The 21,497-nt window shown below is 36.3% G+C and overlaps 1 protein-coding gene across 5 annotated transcripts in view; it reads left to right on the top strand.

The window, feature by feature from the left end:
* LOC114141949 (CUB and sushi domain-containing protein 3-like) overlaps nucleotides 1-21,497 on the top strand; it is a 244,962-nt gene that overhangs the window by 56,558 nt on the left and 166,907 nt on the right. For 3 of the 5 annotated variants that reach the window (XM_028012888.1, XM_028012889.1, XM_028012887.1), the window contains exons 5-10: nucleotides 2,758-3,004; nucleotides 14,210-14,322; nucleotides 15,354-15,431; nucleotides 17,899-17,986; nucleotides 19,947-20,071; nucleotides 20,868-20,989. In XM_028012888.1, coding sequence (XP_027868689.1) covers nucleotides 2,758-3,004; nucleotides 14,210-14,322; nucleotides 15,354-15,431; nucleotides 17,899-17,986; nucleotides 19,947-20,071; nucleotides 20,868-20,989 — 773 coding nt within the window. The remainder of the gene's footprint in view (nucleotides 1-2,757; nucleotides 3,005-14,209; nucleotides 14,323-15,353; nucleotides 15,432-17,898; nucleotides 17,987-19,946; nucleotides 20,072-20,867; nucleotides 20,990-21,497) is intronic. The other 2 variants (XM_028012891.1, XM_028012890.1) reach the window with 1 other exon arrangement.

The following is a 21,497-nucleotide window of genomic DNA, read 5'->3' as shown; positions in this document are numbered from 1 at the left end:
ATTTATTCAGCTTTTTAACACTTTCTAAAGCAGAATGTTATTAAAATAGAAAGGAGCCCTTATTAATGAGACTTAAGTCAAAATGTCTGCATTGAAATGGATTTGTTTGATAAAATGCAGATTTATGAACATGCTGACTGTGTCTGATTGATGCTGCCCATATTCATACTATATTTGGGTGCGTCGGACCACAGCATTTCTGACAGGAATGCTGCATGTCCTTCATTGATGCCCCCATAGCAATTAACTTAGCTCAGATTTTGGTAAGAATGAAAAACGAACAAAAAAACCATTTTGTGTTTAAATAGACCATTTGTGTACCATTAGTAAGCTATAGTCTTAGTTATTTTTATATAACTTTTTAAATGTTTGTACTTTCTGCTGGTGAGTTAAAATGGAAGCCTCAAGTTTCTAGCTATTGTTTCAGCTTTGAATTATGGGGATGATATTAACAAAAACAAAAAAGTCTAAATACCAAATTTGTTTAATATGGCTTTGTGTACGTCAGAAAGATAATATTCTGAATTGGAAAAAAAAATTAACCAAATTTTTAATGTTGGATTTTTTCTACAAAAAAATAAAAATAAAATCCTGTTAACATAGCAGCTTCTTTATGTTGAATGGTTTCACATTGTTTGCCTTCCCAAGATGGGCTATGCTGAGACTTGTTGCATTCACTCACTTTAGAATCTTGACATTCTTATGTTAATGGTTTGAAGGATTTCTCCTCAGAAAATCAAAGCACTTTGTCTGTCCTTGTGGCCCTTATTGGATAAGTGGTCCATATGTGGATAACACAAGCAGCCTTCATGTTTCTATCTCCCTCATTGTTTGACTTGATATTTTCTGTCTGTTTGGCTCCTCCTTTTTGTTTGTAAGTACTTTTATCACTGCTGGCATTCCCAATAAGCAATATCACAAAAATATGACTTCTCTAATCCATTGAGGGGCTGGGCGTTCATTACTGAACACTGGGTACAGATGATGTAAGCTTCCTCAAGTCTGATAGTCTAAAATAACTTTAAAATTCAATGAGTCACTGTGGGTTAGAATATTTCCTCCAGCATTTCCTCCAGAGGACTACTGAAAAGAAAGCACCTAACATATGTAAAACTCAATATCTGCATATTGAAAGTTTTAAGGGATCTTGGATCTAAATGTTAGGTTAGTTTGGTGCATATTCAGTAATGGTGGTAAATTTGAGTCACTTAATAAACGTATAACTAAACAAGATCTTTCATCAGGTACATTGTCTTGTTTGTCTTGTTCACTTTTAATTTACTCTTTTATAAAACCCACACTTTTTTTTTTACATTTCTGTCTGTCAAACTTGCTTTTAAGTTTAATTTTACCTCAATTGACTTTAATAACTTATTAGGGTCTGTGTTGTTATTAACATTACTATGTTGGCAATATTTTTGCACCACTTAAAATCAGTTTAGTTTCACTTGTTGCAAAGTACTTTTCAAATCTCAGAGGACTGTTTAATTTGTTGTTCTAAATGCACCGAGGGTTATTTACAGTATTTATTCTGAGTAAAATTGATATTGCAGGGTGTAGTGATTTGAATTGATTATTTATTTATTCACATACACTGATGCTGCCAACCATCAACGCATAAGTTTGGACTAGACCTGCCCTTGATACAAGTCACACATGTCTTAGGCATTCGGTTTCTCATCTCTTCCTTTATCAGAAGCACTTTGATCCATTGTCATGCTTCTGCTAATGTCTCCAAAGACTCGGATCAAAGCAAATAAATGCTTTGCTCATCTATTTTCTCCTCCCCCCCTCACCCGTCTTCGCTTCAATTTCATACACCCACTTCCTTGTTTCTGGACCAGTCATTTAATGCACCATTGGGGAATACTTTAAGGCTGGCATCTCTGACAGCCCTGAGTGCAGCACTGAGCCATCAAAGGTTTTAGCTGGCACAGTCGAGTGTCACGTATTAGTCTTAAATGATGTGAAAACTGTGAAAGCCCTGCCATCATTAGGATTCCTCAGAGAAAAAAAAACAGATACAGGGATATATGGTAGAGTGGTGACTTCTAGTAGAAGGAGTGAGAGGAAAGTGGAAAGGAATCTGGAGTGAAAGAGAGCAAGCCACTGTTACGGTGGAGAGCATTAACATTCAGCTGACGTGCCACACTTCCCACATTGGATTTTTTTTTTCTCCAGGATTATGAGATGTGTTTATCACATTTTGTTTGTTGCTAGAAACTTGACAGGTCATTGTGAAAAAAAAAAAAATCAATTTCTAAAAAGGAAAAAAATGATTTGGTGGGTTGAGGGGAGGTATTTAAGACTTTATTTTCAATTTGATTGCATTGAAGAAAACTGACAGAATTAAAGTTCAATTATTCAGTCAATTAATTTAATTGATAATATGTTCTCCTGCTAATTGACAGCGTTTGTGTTAATGGTTCTTGACACTATAAATAAGAGTAAGTGAAATTAATTTAGTTTTCTGTTAACAGTTATGTAACAAACCAGGAAGTTGCATTACATACAGTGCTTCAAGACACTGCAGTGCTTAATAAACAAAAATGTATGTGGTTAGATTGTTTATATAGCTCCTAGTCCTGCTTTCACATGTCTTTCTTTTCTTTGTTCTGGATTTATTCAAGTGGACAGTTGCAGATGTTTTATGCCTGCAGGCTTTCTTTTCCCCCATTTGATTTAAAGGTCGGAAATAACCCAGAGTAAATGTATCTGTTCTTCCCCACCCTGTTCTTTTGTCTTGGTGACTGACAGCCGAGGACACGTGTGGTGGCACCCTTAGGGGCTCCAGCGGGCTCATCTCCAGCTTCGATCTTCCCAGCGGTGACTCCCCTGGCACGGCCGGGGGGGTTGGTGCCGGAGGCCTGGGCAGCAGCAGGGAATGTAAGTGGACCATACTGGCTGATCCAGGCGACACCATCTCTCTGGTGTTCACAGAATTTCAGATGGAGGAGAAGTCGGATTATCTGGAAATAGAAGGCTCCAAACAGCCAACCATCTGGTGAGTTGACCTCAGAGGAGGAGGGAGGGAGGTTGGGACACAGTTGTATTGCTGAAGTTGAGAATTCAAGTATTTTTATTATGTGTGGTTCAGAGCAGACGGTATGTTTGCGTAGGGTTGACATCGTGTGGAAATGAAAAGAACAGCCAGTGACATAAGGCTGTGGATGTGTCTGATATGTTTTCAAAATTTCTTGCAGAAAAACTTTCTAGAAAACATAATTTTTGTTTGGTGCAAACAAATATTTGACGTCTTTTTAGATGTGTATAAACAAGAAAAAGCATGTTTTTTTTAATGCGTGGAAAAAAAAAGAAATTTCAGAGACAGATTTATCACCACCTCTGTAAGAATGTTTTAAATTCTCAAAATTCATTTTGTATTGCAGAAGCATTTTCTCACTCTGAAAAAAAGGGTAACTAGATTCTTATAAAATCTGACCTTTTAGTTGGAAGCTAATCACATAATGAAGCTTGAATACCATTTTACAATCCCTTTAAAAATGTAATTGAAGGGTTTCATTAATTAAAACTAGTTTTAAAGAACTTCTAATTATTAATCCAGGATTTTTTTTGTAAATACGACATAACAGAGACCTATTACTTATAGCGTTGAGCCAAGGAGTTTGATGAGGAGACACACAACATGTGTGTGGTTTTTTTTACCACCACACATGTTGAGCAGGATAATAACGGAGGTAAAAAAAAAAATCAACACTCTGAGAAAGAGGACTGCAGTAAAAGTGACATCTTGTCTCCATAAGTCTCCATAACAACCATGAGAAGCTATGTATAAGCCAAGCAGTTGTTCATGAGACGTGCAAAAAAAATCTTATTATGCTCTGCCCCAACAAACATATTTGTTGAGTCTGCTAAACTCCACTGGAAACTTAAGTTGATCTAAGCAGGGGGTTTGTTTGGCTGGAAACACTCCAGGTGAAATGGGAGGAATGTGTGGAAAAGCACTTCATGCTCACTGTCAATTTTGATGGAGGCTCAGTGATAACATGAGTCTGTTTCTCCTTTGAAGACCAAATGTTTAGTGCTCAGCATTATTAACGATGATCATCCGAAAGATGCAGTCAAACCAACACAGAAATGGGTCACCGGACACGGTTAACTTTCTTCCATGTTCACAAACCTATCAACAAATGTTCAAAAAGCTCCTAGTTGTAACTTGTTTTACTGTTATATGAGAGGACAAAGTGCTGAGCTGTTGGCAAAAGTAGATTGTATGTACTGTATTTAAAAAAGCTTAACAAGCAGTTAATTTTTTAACATGGCATTTTTTAGAGAGTAACAGTCTTTTATGTAATTGTGAGATTATGCTGCTGTTCAAAGATGAATTCATTTTAAACCTTTTAGACTTCTTTACCAGGGCTATCAACATATTTCTGAATTATTTTATCCATTTGTTTTAAAAACCCTGAGTATTTCATTAATTTTGCTGATTATCACATTTGTCAGTTGCCTTAATATAATTTTTTACTTAAGTTGCAAACCCAACCATTTCTCAATTTTTTCTTATAGAATAATAAATAAAAAAAAAACAGCTAAAATTTAAGGATTTTCTGAAAACTGTCCACCAAAACTATACTTTACCAATGTTCAAATGAATAAGCACAAGCATGGATTTGAACATGCACAAGCTGGTCTTTTCTTCTCCACAAAGAGAGCAAACTATGCTTGCAAGCCTTTATGAGATTTTAAATAGCCTATAAATAGCCTAATACAGCCTGAAAGAAACACAGCTGCAGCAGTCAAAGTCGGGAAGGAATGCTTGCATGCCTAAATTGGTAAGCTAAAAGCAAGACAAGTTGTGACTGAATTTAAAAGTGTGGGAGCTTATTTTATTAATTTAATCTGTTGCAGGGATATTCTTAAGACATGAATAACTATTATTTTATATGTTAAAAACTTTTGGTAACTCCACAGTTTTATTGTGTTTTATTGTCATACGGCTGAGTCACATCGTGAGTTCGTGGAGCTGTATCTATCTTTTAACCATGTAAATGTTTGAGAATAGAGATACATTGTTATTTTCAACAACAAAAAAAATATAGGTTGAAATATTATGAAATAAAAACAAATGTTTTTTGGTTTTCATGTCAGCTCTCATTTCTTTTGAGATGAAGATGGGTTTGGACAGTCTAACCTTTAAGCTTAAGTAGACAGGTTTTCATCCTCTACACATCAAAATCTCTCTGCTCTTCCCCAGGAATAATTTTTTTGGAATGTGTTGATTTTGCCCCTGTTTATTATGCATCTTAAATCATTCCTTCTTCAGAGCAGGAATAAAAAATAAACATGCTAATTGCATTCTTTAATACATTTTCACTGAGTGTGTTGCCTAAAACATTGCAAACATGCCTCTGGTGTCTGCTTGATTTATGCAAATTCATGGAGAACAATTAAGCATTTTGAATTATGCCAAAATCATTGGCAGATTTCTTTCAAAGGCAGCCTTCATGTACACATATATTTTGCGTTCTGAGATAGATTTCTGCACCTACTCCACAATGTGTTTAACTCTTAACTTTAGGTTAAGCTTATCCTTCTGCTTTGGGTTTTGTTTGAATATGAGCATCTGCCTGGAGTTTGGGATCCTCCTGGCCATTAATTATAATTCAGCCAACAGAAGCTCTAATCAATCATAACGGCAGAAGGGCTGTTGTCCCTGAGAGTTGTCTCTCATAGTCAGATGGAGGGAGAGAGAGAGAAGCAGGCACTGTGTCAGTGAGAGACTGAATCTAAAGGAGAGATGCTGTGAGTGTGGTGATGACTGCTAAGTATTGCATGTTGACATGGCTAAGAAGAGTGTGATGCAGAATTTATGTGGGACCCACTAATGTGGACTGGCAGTCTCTAGGTGACCCTTTTCTCAAAGGTGTATTGGCACCAATACGAACGGTTTTAATTTTTTAAATACTGCTACATTTTACATATTCAGAGAATCATTGTCAGAGGTTTTTGATTACACTTATTTAGTTGTCATAAAACCCTGTTAATATTTAATAAAATTATATTTCTGTGTTGGGCTAAATAGTGACGTGATAGGCTATTGTTGTGGGGTGGAAAAACATGTTAAATATGTTTAAACGTACAGAAATGAAGGATATTTTCAAACATCAAGTTCTGTTAGGTCTTTGAAGCCTTGCTGTCCTTTTGATGTTCCCCAGTTTTCCACAGTATGTGTGACTGTAGGGATGAACGGTGTAGAACGTATGGTGTAATATGCCAGGAGGGAAAACATTACTTCTGCTGCTATAATTCAGCATCATCTTTTATAATTTTTTTTTGTTTCAAAATATTTTAGTATGAACTTATAATCAGAAAATAAAGGTTTAGTAGTTAAGGACTGCCTCCAAGTGCTCATGTATTGTTTTTCCTGAACTATTCAGAAATTGGGTGGAGTTTCCATTATCATTCCGGATGTGGAATAGAATAAATCTTCATCTGTGCAGACAAAGGGTTTGCTTAGCATACAATGAGATCAATGTTATTTGTCATTGCTAGAACAGTCAAGTAGTGCAGGTGTTCATTGAATTGCAGTTGTGCATATTTGCAGTATATGTGACGCTCATGCTCCAAAATAAAACCAGGTTGTCTGGCAACCTGGTGTAGCTGGAGAACAAACTGTGTGCCACAGTGTAAAATGCACAAAAAGCCAGTGCTTTAGTCTTTTTTTGAGTCTTTAAGTCACTAATGTCCATATAGAACATAATATAAATGTTAAACCCTACTCTACATTAACCCTAAGTATTTGGGAAAATACAATACAATCTACCCTAAACCACATAAAAAATAAATTAAAAAGCAGTGGAAAGTCAACTGTTGCAGCTTTTATGTAAAAACCTGGTACTTTTGCATAAGGGAAAACTTTAGCCTTTAGTAACGTTGAGGTGCTTTATTTTTAACAAATGAAGATGTTACACATTATGTCTATTGATCAGGTACACAAGTTTAACATCCAGCACTTTAGTGAGTGAGTTTTTTTCTTTCTGTGGCACCGTGCACGGTGCCTCATGTGATACTCTAGATAGATTTTACTGTATGCCCCTAAATGTCATAGGCTGTTAGACATCGTTTTCCTTTTAAGCCCTACAGTTCCCAAAGGATTCTATGAGCCCAAGTGCTATGTGGCCTGCACTTTAGAGAAATGGCTTCTACTTTTCCCAGGCAAAAAGACAAGCAAACTAGCCCAATTCATGAAACCTGAATCCCTCATAGCTTTTGTTCTCTCTCTGTTTATGAATGTCTGACTGCATACAAGGCCATAGGACTGCTAAACATTCAAACACCATAATGTATAGCACCAGCTGCAGGCAGAGACGAGCCAACTGTCAATTTAGCCTTGAGGTTTACAGCTGCTTAACAATGATAGACGGTCTGGAACCATACACTCTGTCTGATTTATCGTTGCTTTTTATCCTTTTCAGGAAAATAAACTTAAAATGTGATCCACTTTGCCTAGCATATCTCAGTGTGAGATAAGGATATCAGCGTAAGCCATGTGAATACAAGGGGAATTTATTTCAAATTATGAAACATTTAAAGCAGAATATATATATTTTGGTGGAGTTGAAAGTACTGTAAAGTGCAGAGAACCGCCAAACCTTTCAATAAATAAACCTTTCAAGAAATAAATAGGCGAACTAGGTATTACCCAATGTTAACTTCTTTCCAGAAAGTGTTTGATGGCATTATTTACACAACTAAAATCTAGCACCAGGGGACATGGATTCATTTTTTGCTGACTCATCTGTGCATCTAGCTGCCTTTTCTTTCTATCAATTGAACATTTTTTATCAGATCTTGCCAAATGAGTTTTATTGATTTTACTGTTGCCAAGGTGTTGGAGGTTGATGTGAGGCTGCACATCAATCTCTTTGAAAGCAGTTTGAAAAAACAAAAGCAAAAACTTTTTGTAACAAAAACCTTCTCTGGATAGGTTGAGAAAAAAAAAACAACAATGTTATTGTGTTGACCTTTAATATGATTGTTCAGTTCTGTTCACAAAGGGCAAAAACAACAAGCAGTAAATCACATGTCAGTCATTATTTCAAATATCTGCACAGCGCTTAAAACCTTGAAGGCATTGCAAATATCTGAAACATTTTTTTGTTGTTACTTATAACAAGAATTTCAACCAGAAAATGTAATTATTTGGTATGTCTTTTCTCTAGTTGTCTATCGACCTCATTTTTCACCTCCGGTCAGGATTCAGTCTCTTGTAGATGTTTCCAATTACTTAGTGTATCATTTTTGGATGCTATAAACATATTCAGGCAGCTAGCTTTGGAATTGATTGTCTCCACAGCAGACAATATTTTGCTCAGCTCAATAATTATGAACAGTCCTATTCCAACAGCGCAGCTAAAAGATTGCTAGAGTTAGATTGCAATATTCAAAGGTTATGTAGAGCAAGAAGTCTCTTGCAGCTAAATTACCAACTTCAGTTAAATTATTATGCACGTTAGATTGCATTTCTTTGCTCTGGGATTTTTTATTGATCTTCCAAGGCAAAGTAAGATCCATCAAATTGTCTTTAAACGGCATGCCTAACAGGTTACAGTCTGGGTGAAATTGAGCTTCTGTTGTAATGAAGGGATGTGAATTGAGAATTGACTCAGGTGTTTCATATGAGCAATAAATGTAAGGAGCTTCTAGGAATCCACAGGCTTCTCAATGTCCTCCAAAGTGTGTTGGCCTACTAAAGGCCCCCACATACTCGGGCGTACTGTGCGAATTCCATAAACCGCGCTTACTATCCACGGACGGTTGGGTCTTCATACTCGAGCGTACTGATTACCTAAAATTCTCTCGTGACAAATACCTTTATTTCACACAATCCTAATAAGAACTAGCAAGTTTGATTAACTATTTAGGCGCCTGGCTCTGTTTCTTCTCCATCTTGGAAGCCGTAACTCACCTCTCAGTGCGGGGCAGAGAATGGCACTCACATGTCGGTTCATCCGGCAAAGACAGTGATCCGCTGCCCGGAGCAGTGCAGCCTCCTACTGCGGGCAGAGGAGCAGCAGGAGGCTGCGCTGGGTTTAGCTGTGATCAGGGATCCATTCAATAAGCTCTGCCTATTATGTTCCAAAAGCACAATTGTGATTGGTGTAATAATTTGTGCAGCAATCGAAAATGAGCACATACCCGATCATCCTTTCCTTGCATTCCTTGCAAAAAAAGTCAGACTCAACTTATCGGACCACCTCTCTGCTCCGCTGCTGATAAAGAAATCTGGGATGATGTCTTGTTTTTTGTTCTTATAATTCTGCAAATATTGACATTCATCATGTCAATATTTGAGTGAATATATAAAGCCTGTTGCTGTTAAGCATTTTCGCTTACGTGTGACGTCCCTGTGACAACTTTATGTTGACTGTTATCATGTTGATGTCAACTTTGAAACAACATGAACTCATAAAACCCTTATTCTCAAACTTATCAGCCTGGTGTCACATGAAAACCAGTTTGATGTGAACACTGTTTCCACCGGGTAGTGTGACACCGAGTACGCGTACACGGTCATAAAAATTTATCCTTGCGCGGACATGTCCGGCGGACGTCCGCTTCGCTGACTGAAGTGACCGAGTATGTTGGGGCCTTAAACTGTAATATTATACCTTCTGTTAGAAAAAATATCTAAGTTCATTTACTTGCGAGTTTATTTGAAAGATTATGTTTTCATATTATTATTTTGTTTGATGTTTACTTGACTCCTTTTCTTCTGTGAAACACTATTAACCATTTTTAGGATGTTTGCCTGGAGGCTAGAGACGTTTGCACATTCCTGTGTTATCAGCTACATGTGTAACTGATTAGTTGTGGTCAGCCTCATGCCCTTTTTAGGGCATGTCCACAGAAGGTTCCAGAGCGTCCTGTAGAAAAAGGTCATTGGTCAAATTATTTGTGTGACTATGTGAAAAAGCCCAACCTCCTTCCTTGTATTTTCTAATAAAGCCAAATGCAGACAAAGATCGGGCAGAGTTGATCCCAGACAGTGTTTGATGGCGGCTTTCCGCGTCTCGGATCTTCCCTCCTTTTCTGCAGAAAAGAAAATTGCGTCTGGTTGATTCTTTGCAAGTTAGGAATTAAAATAAACCTATCACCTTCTAGGAAGAAAAAGAAGTGGGATCAGCTGAGGTGATGTAGAGCTCAGCCTTTATTATTACATAACAACTTAACTCAATTAATCCCTGTTTTAATCTCTGCTGACAGATTAAATGTCTGACATGGAAGGAAAAGTGTATCCTAATTGATTTTGATTTTTACAGGATTCTCAAAGTCAAAACGTTTTCAGCTGTCTTCACTCATTCCATTCCCTAAACGACCAAAATCTGAATTTCTAAAAAGAAATACAAAGTTTTTATTTATATTTAAATAACATACTTTTTGTTAAATTTACCACATTACTACTCAAGGTAAGCATTTATGGCATTACTTTTTTTTGTTTTCTTGTAAAACCACAGATATACTGAAATTTACTGGCTTTTGTTTTTATTAAAACAAAAGCTGTTCTTTACTGAACATTAGATAATGTTAAGAACATTGCGTTCTTTACTGAACATAACTAATGTTCAGTAAAGAACATTATTTATATCCATGTTTTTTACTGAACACCTTGCAGGTGGTTCAAATGCCATTATATTTAAAATGATATTTATAATAAATTTTTTTTTTACAAATAAAATAATGTTCTTAAAGATAAAAAGAATCTGAATTCTGCAAAGAATCCTATAATTTGAGAAGAATATATGAAGAATATATATAGTATATAAGAATATATAAAGATCACTGTAAAAGCAAGTGAGAGAGCAAATCAGGTTGTCAAATCTGTCTGACTGATTTGTGGAACACAATTAAAACATTTATTTACAAAAAAACTGACTTTCACTTTTCTTCAGTGCCCAGAATGTTTTAACAACAATCAGAAAACTCTAGAAAATTGGTAAATACAGCTAAGCCCCAAATAATTCATACCCATGGCAGATTTGTAAATCAAACAATCATGATTTTGCAAGCATGTTTGCTCTAAGTAATATTTTGGAGTGACCAGGTCAAAGAAAAACCTGTGGAGGCAGCTAAAGATTAGGATATTGACCAAAAGGCCTTTCCAACCTCAGTGAATTCAACAAATTGAGTCATTAAAACATTTATGAAAACTTGCATAAAGAATGTGTGACCCCCCTTTCTTGTTTTTAATACTGGTCATCCTTCTACATTGTTTTATTTTATTTTATTTTTTTAAATATGTCTGCCTCAGAAGCAGATGTCTTGATTGAATGCAAATACTTTCAGAGTTGAATCTTACAGGGATATGAATCAGTTTGGACTTTACTGTATCTAGAACAGGGATGGGCAACTCCAGGCCTCAAGGGCCGGTCTCCTGCAACCTTTAGATGTATCTCTACTTCAACACACCTGAGTCAAATAATGAGGTCATTAGCAGGACTCTGGAGAACTTGACTGCACATAGGAGGTGATTCAGCTGTTGGATTCAAGTGTGTTGGATCAGGGAGACATCTAAGAGTTGCAGGACACCGGCCCTCGAGGATCAGGATTGCCCACCCCTGATCTAGAGCCTCTGCCAATGTCAAAACCAGAGATACCAAATCTGTTAGCTTATTCCTGAGGTTTCAGATGCTCTAAAATCAATTAACACTCCTGAGTGCAATAAAACTTCTTCAGTGTCTGAAGAAATGCAACATTTCTCATGTCTAATTTTGTGTTTGCTTACATGACTTCTCAAGTCATTACTTTTAAAAGTTTTACTTAAACATACCATGGGGACTCAAAATATTGAAGACTTTTTTGCATGGACTCTAAATGTGAGTGTATTTATATTCCTTTGTGTCAATATTGAGACAGCAGCTACATATAGAGGTAGGTCATTTTTTATTATTGCAGGTGTTCTGCGACCAATATCAATGCCTGGCATATTTTATCTCTGTGCACCTCGCTGTTTTTACAGGGAGATTTTCTCAGTCGTTGTTTCACTTCAACGCCTAACATGCTTTTTGGTGTTATTACACCCTTGCTTGTCATTGACAGATGATCGTGGTTTCCTTTCTCCAACACGTTTTCCTTTGGGAAAAAAATATAGCTTTTAACCCAACCCACCACTTCCTATAATCAGCGAGTCTCTTAGATAGAAGCTGCTCTATTCTATTGATTCCTTATCATTAAGACCTCTGAAAGAAGACATCTTTCTCTGAGATAGCCTTCATTGCAGGAAACTTGAATGCAGGTTTTCTATAGCTACTGGCCAGTGGCTGCTTTTTTATTCTGCATGTATATCATAGCGATATTAGCATTTTATCAATTACACATTGAGAGAAAAGGTCAAATTTATGTGGAAATTGATTACCTTAACATTCCCCTTTAGGAAGTGCCATTCTCATCATTTGTGATGGATAATGTGGACTTAAAAATCTGATAATCAAAAATAATATTTAGGTTAGCAACTCAATAGAAATCTAGCATGCATTACTTTGTAGATAACCCCATTTCCTCTCTGAGATAGTAGATTAAAATCCCAGCGAGAGAGAGTTAAAATAAAACAAGAAGAATTTGCAATGACCACTGACTGCAAAAGTCCCCACATTCTCTCACTATTCCCATCAATCATGGCACTCATCTTTCCTTTTCTCTAAATGTCACTTTCTATTCTTCACTTCCACCAGTTTGCTTGTCTCTTTGTCCCTGAGGTAAGGAAAAGGTAGTAAAGAGAGAGAAAATGCCAAAGAAATCGCATCAAACACATTTAGTATTCAACTGCAAATGGCTAAATACATACTACAAAATTTAAGTAAAGACACATACACACCCTTATGATATTTATTTTGTGTGTATGCCATTTTGGAAACACAAAACTCATAATATTCAACATCACTAATGCCCCTCCTATGATGTGTGTGAAGCATCTTTTTAAACTGTAGAATGACATTGTTGTTCTATTGACTGTGGTATGACAAGGCATATTGTAAGGATTTGAAGGCAATAAAAAAGCTTGTTAGCCCACCATATGAGAAGGCCCTTGGCAGCTTTAAACCTCAGAGATAATAGAGCATTTCCTGATGCTGCACTACACACTGTAAAGAAGCACGGAGAAAAACTGAGCGCTCTTTAAGGCACACAGAGTTGTTTTGACAAACTGTTAAGACACGTTTAATGACAAACCAACTTAGACTCAACACAAGGTGTTTTTCCTGTTCCAGTTTCCTGAAAACACAAATGTTTTTTTACAAATATAACCATTGCTCTTATTGGTAATACTAACACAGTTACTGGATAAAAACACTGTCTGAATGGATTTGTTAATTATTTCTCCTTAATATTGATGAACAACTTCAATAATTTACCAAAAAAGAGAGAGGTATAACCTGATCATTTGTTGCTTTTTTAATGGTTGTAGTTTCCACAGCTTTGGAAAAGTAACGTTTTAGGTGGACAGAAAATCTTTCAGAAAAGCTGGAATTGTTTCAGGTCATTTTCTTGTCTTGTTTTTCAGCAGCCTTCCTGCCTGAATTGATAACTTGGGGATTCATGTAACTTTTAAAATTTTACACAGGCAAAAGAAAAACAGAGCTATATAACAAGAAACTTTATTGGACAGATCATGTCTTTTAAATGTTATTACAATGTATTTGCTCCTGTTCACATACATCAAATTATTGTACTAAACATTTACAAAACAATATAATTAACATTTTCTCACTGTCTAAGCCGCTTGTCTTTGCCCAGACTAACTTCATGCTACAATAAAAAATATTATAGCAATAAGAGGTGTCACAAGTTGAGCATGTTTTTCTTGTTCTAATCATTTTTATCAGTATGATGTTGGCTCATTTTGACAATATTCATCTATTGGGAGAGCATAAGTCTTTTAGTTTGTTTTTCAGTCAAACTGACAAATGTATATTGTGCCAACACAATGTTTTTTTAACATGAAAATTCATAGTTTAAACAATATATTACGCATACTAGAAAATAATTATTTTTTTATCTTGAATCATGATAGTTTTTCTTATTTGCCAAAACTGCCTTGGCTTCCTGTGTGGATTTTTTTTAAACATTCCCTTAATTTGAACAGGCATGGTGATGGAGTAAAACTGAAGCCGATAATCAAATGGTTATGACGATGCGCTGAAATTCAAGTATATGACATACTTTGTTATATATGACTTTGCACTTTCAGGCTGACTGGAAAGAATATTCCAGCTTCCGTCATCAGCAACAAGAACTGGCTGCGGCTGCACTTTGTAACAGAGAGCAACCACCGCCATCGAGGCTTCAGGGCTCAGTATCAAGGTAAAACACAGTTACTTCATTAGCACACTGTAACAAAAGCCCCCCTCCTTGATCAGAAAGGATCATCGCAGAAAAAAAGAAACACTCTGAAGGCTAATTACAAAACATGTTTTTGATCTTTAACTGAATATTAAACAGTTTGAATAACACCCTTTGTTGAGGGCATGAAGGATTTTTTTTCTGCCTCAGACTAAGATCGTCTTAATCAAATATTTGTTTAGTAGATACTGTATTCACCCTCTGGAAAATCCAACTTTATGAGCTCTTTAATCCATTGCCCTGATATTGTTCTTGGCATGACTTTACAGTGTATGTACTGCATATGCTTGCAAAGCCTGGCCCCTAAAGTAGATATGAAACTATAAACTATAACAAATGCCTGGTAAATGTGCAACAACATGCTGTAAGCTGTAAACCTAGGAGTTAAACCACATTGGTGTTATGGAGAGAACATATAATTTCAGATTGCAGAGATGAGCTTTTCGCATTTCAATAAAAAAGCCTAACCATGATTCTGTTTTGTATGTGCAGTGGTGAGACATTGTCCTAGCACTTTTAAATTCAGATCCCTTTGTTTTAGTTTAATACACCATTTATTGCTGCTAGCCATTTGTTGGATGATGACCTCCACTTGTATTGTTTAGCTTTTGTCTCCAAAGTGTCCCCTGCTGTCTTTGATTAGACCTCATTAAGATACATATTGTAGCCGTCGTTGGCATACTCTTTTATTCACCATGTTATGTCCCTTAAATATTTAATCTGGTCTTTCCAATCAGTTATCATCCATTGTTTGTACAAAATAGCAAAAGGAAGAATAAGAAGGAAAACAATCAAACAACAAAAACTGAAACTATTTCATTTTAGAATTACCAAGGCAATAACTAAAAAAACATTCACAGCGTTAGTAGATGGACTTTGATGTTTGCAAGACCAAGTGTTTTGAAGAGAAAGAAACATTGGTACTGTATCTTCTCACATCTAATACTGTAACTTCTTTTATCTAATGAACTCTTTCCATTGCTTTCAACCAGTGAAAAGCTCTGGAGAGCTTAAATCCAGAGGGGTAAAAGTATTACCAGGAAAGGACAACACTAACAAACTGTCTTTGAGTAAGTCTTTTATTTGTCTTATGAAACTGTCGTCATTGTTTGGATTTTTGTTTATTTTTTACGTAGCACTTTTATTTCCAGGTCTTTGTTTCTTTCTGTCTCTTACTTTGCTACATCGTTTGGTAAAGGAATTAAGCTACAGTACTAGATTTTGCAGAAGTGCAGTCTCTTTTTCTTTCTTATGGCCCATTTTCCCATGCTGTCCTGGACTTATTGTCCTGATAAAAATAAAGTCAACTAAATCAGTCCCAGTTGTGTACATTGCACCAGGAGGATAAACTGGACTAAACTCTGCCTTGTTTCACTTCATAAATATGAAAGCGATACGCATGACTTATGTGTGGCATACACATACACACACACAGCACCAGTCAAGGATGAGTGACCACTTCCTTGTCAGGTGATTTGTGTACTCTTCAGACAAAACAGAATGCATTGTAATAGCTCGCAGAGCTCAGTCATTAGCATAAATCTGGAGCACTATTCCCTTTAACTCAGTGGAGTGCTAAAGACTTGGATGATAACAGGTTGTAATCTTTATTACCTTACGCATCATAGATTCAGCACTCCATGGAAACATGAATAATGCAGAGAGCTGTAATCCTCTCCATGAGACAATGCTGTATATCATTAAAATACAAAGAGGAAATGCTTCATATGCTTTGTGGATTTATTGCCCATAATTGAACTCACAACTGCACCACAACCTGGAAAAATTAGGTTCAAAGCTGATCAACTTCAATTTTAAATGGAAAAAATGTACTGTATCGAGTTTAGCATACTTCACAATATTAAAGTTCCTTACGAAGGTAATAATTCCTCCCAAACATTCACTTTTTGACTCATTGCAACAACAAACCTCAATGTCTTTTATTAGAATGTTTTGTGGCAGTTCAGTCCAAAATAGTACTAACTTAAATGGAAAGAGAGCAATATGCTTTTAAAAAATGTACAAAGATTTCTGAAAGGAATGCCATGCATATGTACTCAGTCCCTTTGCACTTTGAATAATTAAAATGAATACACGGTTTTTCATCTTAACCATTCTATTGTAGGTTTTACTGTTATCAGGACAGTGTCCTGCTAGAAGGTGAACATTTGTCCCTGCCTGAAGTTGTTTGCAGCCTCTAAAGCCAGGCATTTTCCATGCAATTTAAAAAGAAAAAAAAAAGAAAGAAATTGTCACACTGTGACAGTGTAATTTAGTAGCGTCACCTGTCACACTGCACAATGAAAAATACCAGACTTTGTAACTTGTTGCTGCAGCAGAATCATTAGTACCAGCATTAGAAAGGTTCGACAGACATATCAGCCCAGAAAGGATTGAACTGAAAGCCGCTGGTGTTAGTTATTGTTAGAGGCCGATGCTTAACAGATGGAGGCGAATGAAGGCAGAGCAACTGCAGAAGCGCTTATGGCTGGGCAAGAAAGGATAATAATAGCACATCTGATCCTGCAGCAGTAACAGTTCGTGATTTTCCCTGTAAAGTTCTGACCCTGCTTGACATTTGTCGTAGGTCATCTTTTCTCGAGGGAGCACTGAATCGGCCGTCGTGCTGCTGTCATTTTGAAATGACAACAGACCACCTATTCAAACTTCCAAACAGAGATTTTCTTCCATGAACAAAGATTGTATGTAAGCTGACTGTTAATCTTTGATTACTACTCTGTGTCAGCCACATCAGTAAGGTGGACGCCTATATAGGTTTGTGGTTTTGCCAGATTTTTTCCATTTTCAGATAATAGATAAAACTTAATTGTGCTTCAAACTTTAACTGGACTGGATCTTATTTAACAGTATGAGAGTCAAAGGGATGCTGGCAAATGAAAATAAATTTTTAGATTTTAGTCTTTTAAAAAGCTAAAAGAATAAATGTCTTGAGTAGCAGTATGACTACTACAATTGTCATACTGTACAATTTTGTGAGTTTAATTCAACTAGATTTATTATCTTAATTTTGGGAGATATTAACTGGTCACCAATCATAGCATCCACAAACATTTTACATTATCTGTCTCACCCACCTGGCTACCTTCTTGTCATAATATAATCTATCTAAAACAAATTCTCAATGGCTTTCCCCAGTTAACCTCAACTATAATTATGTTTAAAAAGTGTGCCCGAGTGGGTTTTGTTTCTTCCCACAATCAATAACTCAAGGTTATTTAATCCCTTCTGGGCACTGATAGATTTTTCTTTGTTTTTGTTAGCTCAGGTAAAATTGTTTTATTTTAACTCGGCATTGGCTCCATCCTCAAACAATTGTGAATTCAGCACAATCCTCCTATGAAACACACAATGAAACATCTCTTGCATTCAGAAGAGAGGTCAAATAGAAGATATATATAATTATACATTGAATGTGTTTTTTCTTTCATGGAAATTGCTTTTTTTCTGAAAGTATGGAGTCTAAGGGAATCAAAATGCCTCACATGCCACATTCTTGGTCCTTCTGCCTGTGTTTAGTGAATGAAGGGGGGATCAAACAAGTGTCTAATTACTGTCCTGACCCCGGGGAGCCGGAGAATGGCAAACGGATTGGTTCTGACTTCAGGTTAGTCGATGTTTTTTACCTGAAGCAAAAAAGCTAAGATGTGGACAATCAAAAGAGGCTAATGAGGATACAGGAGCTATTATCTGTGTTATAATTAGCATGACTGTGTCCAGTCTCTTTCTAGCCATGTTAGCCTAAAATATTTATGAAATGCCTATTTTAATTATAAAGCAGTAGATGCTTGATCCTTTCCGTGTAGTTTTATCATCTTCTATAGGTGTGTAGATTGAGAGGTGCCTCTCTCAATCTACACATTGTCATGTGTAGATGACAATGTAAATGACGGACGTCTGTGATGTAAAAAACAATGAGAGCATGTTAAATTGCCTTAAAACATTTTCATACTTTTAATTTACAAATACAATAAAAAAAATAAAAAGGTGCAACAATCTGACTGCATTAAAGTGCACATCTTTAAGATTTTGAGGTACCCCACAACGTCCATGAACGCAAGTCATTTTTTCTGGCACACATGCACATACTTCTTATAGCTTTGCTCAACACCTTCCTTCTTCTTGGAGATGAAAAGTTTCCACCAAAGCATCTTTAGGGTGGCGGGGTTGTGACAGTGAGCTGGTCTAAAAGGGTCGGCTCACAGGGAGAGAGAAGAAAGTAGCTGAAGCGAATGAATGAGGTGAATACTCATCAGAAGAACAAAGTAGTTTTTGTATCATTGTTGTACATAAGTCCATATGTCCACACTGGACATCTCTCCTTACTGTGTTTTTTAAAACCAAGTGCTGCTGTAGTTGTTTTTTTTTCTCTCTTTGTTTTTCTTTTGCTTTTAAATGTTTACTGAAGATCTCAGATTCTGATGACAGCTCTTGTTAGGAAACCACAGATTTTATGAATCCTGTAATTTCTTCTTATGACGTCATTCTTACTTGGATTTGGATGTATGGTTAGACTTACAGTGATGGTGAATAATTGAACAGTTCTTTATTTTTCTAGCAGCCCACTAAAGGATTCTGTTTAATACTGATTCATATTTTGAACTGTTCATAATTTAATCTATTTTAATAAAAACAACAGTTCTGACTAAAATTAACTGCAGACTATGGTGCTGTCACCTCTGTGTTTCACTATTGACATTGAGTGATTGTGTTGCAGCTCAGTGTTTTGTATCAAACATATCACCTTGGAATTGTTACCTATACTGTTTTTAGCTTTTTTTCCCCAGAACCAGTCAGGCCTGGGAGTTTGCATTGGATGGAATGCTTTTGTTTTCCAGTCAAACTCATCAGTCCAGAAATCCAAAATTACAGGAGATTATCACTTGCCAGTAAATATAAAACATTTCTGCAGCTTTTTTTTAGTGTTTTTGTTGGCCTCTTGGTTGTCCCTCTGAAGTCTCCAATCTCATTCTTTGGGAACGTTTGTAATTTATAATGTAAATGTATTAACAGATAAGTATATTTAAACTCTGATGATACTTCGCAACCTGTTTGCAAGCTATGGTTTTAGTTAGAGTTCAAAGAAAAATTGCACTTGGACAACTAACTTTTACTTGTTATTGATAGCGGTGGTGAATAATAATAAAAAAAGACATGCTGCCAAATTTGAATCTAAATATTTTTAAAGTTTAGTTGGGTGTGCACGTTCATGCAGAAACAGTTATTGGAGCTTTTAATTATTTAATATTTCTTCTTCCAGTTAATTTATTTGCTTTTCACTTGAACTATCCCAGAATAGATGTGAGATTTTAAATAGAACGTTTTGAAATGTTTCATCAAATTCTACTTTGATCAAACATTTAAAAACCTAAAATGTTAACAGGCGGTATGTACACTTTGAAGAGCTACTGGATGTGCTCTCAGAAGACATTGCTGCAGTGACTGTATATGTCATTATCTGTGAGTGACATGAGATAAATAACGAATTAATTTTTTTTTAATCAGCCGTCATCTTTGGAAAATTGATTGCCTTTCTCAGGTGTTAATGGTATCTGTTATCTTTTCAGCATCGGAGCAACTGCTCAATTTACCTGTGATGACGACCATGTGCTGCAGGGTTCTAAAACGATTACCTGCCAGCGCGTAGCTGAAGTATTTGCTGCGTGGAGCGACCACAGGCCCGTCTGCAAGGGTGAGCGTGGCTTTCCGAAGAGCTAATAAAACAGTTTGATTAAGGCAGTGCCTCTGGTTATAAGCTCTATGCAGATAGAGAAAAGTTCATTTCTGGTAATTATGCATGAAAGCCTCTGTTGCTAGACTCTTCCATTCCAAAATGCTTTATCCTGGTTTTCTGTGTTTAATATTACCTGGAGCACCCTTTAGAATTTGATTAATGGAAGTACAGCTAATAGGCCCTTTCTCTGCTTGTGCAAACAATACATTATCCCTCAGTCATATTACAATGCAGAAGGCTGCAGTCTCTTACTTGGACATCATTTCCTTCAATATTTACACTGGGTTTGAAGAGGATTCTGGGTTCTTTTGCATATTACGTTGGATGATTGATAATGTGGATACAAATAATAAAATATTGAGTTCATGCTGAGCAGCATCAGTGCTCATGTGAATATGCACAAAGCTGACAAGTTGTTCCAGGCATCTTGGAGAGATGTCTGAATTGGAAGATTTAAGGATTTTCTCCCCCCTCCTTGTAATCACAGACAGGCGAAACTCCGTTCAGGGCTCTTTTGGGGCTATAATATCTTTTGCAGAGCTCCTTGTTCTTTCAGTCACTAAAGATGTTTCTTCATGATCCTATTTGTGTATTTGGAGACACTGTCAAGCAGCAAACAATGTCTTCGGGAATGATCAGAGGCATTCCTGACAGTGTTGTGTGATAAGATTTTAAACATTTGGAAAGTCTGAAACTTTTGTGCCGTACTGTATATTGTAAATGTCTTCATTTTTGTGATTTTGTTCTCTTGCAGTGAAAACATGTGGGTCGAATCTGCAGGGGCCGTCTGGGACATTTACATCACCGAATTTCCCCATCCAATATGAGAGCAACTCCCAGTGTGTGTGGATCATCACTGCCAGCGATCCAAACAAGGTAGTAGAGCAAATTTTTTATAAGCTTTAGTCTCTGTTATTTTGCTCTTAGATGTAGTAAATACCCTCTGGTTGTTTTTGTTCATGTTGAGACCCTGTGATGAGCAGGTATGGAAGCAAATAATTTTTCTAAATTCCACATAGCTTATCATTGTAATATTGAAATAGTAAACAGTTTCAGTTGCTAAGCATTCCCGAATTTTGCTAGGTTAAAACAAAACATTTCAAAGTATTTCATCAGGATTTCATGTCGTATGAACAGTGTAATACATAATTGTGAAGTGGAACAGAAATTACAAACATTGCTAATAAAAGCTGTAACAGAGTGGCATGTATTAGTGTTCTTTGCCCTCATGTTGATACTTTGTATTTTTCCCTGTTCTCAAAACAGCTGTCAGATTGGATCAGGATCATCTGTGATCATACATTTACAAGTCTTGCCTCCAATTCATAATTGCCTTGCCATCTGCACTTTGACTGAGCCATTCTGTCACAAGGTTGCTTTGATC

Source organism: Xiphophorus couchianus, chromosome 3 (genome assembly GCF_001444195.1).
Source record: "Xiphophorus couchianus chromosome 3, X_couchianus-1.0, whole genome shotgun sequence".
Lineage (NCBI taxonomy): Eukaryota > Metazoa > Chordata > Actinopteri > Cyprinodontiformes > Poeciliidae > Xiphophorus > Xiphophorus couchianus.
The sequence above is the reverse complement of the archived record's forward strand: the minus strand, read 5'-3'. Positions and strand labels throughout refer to the sequence as shown.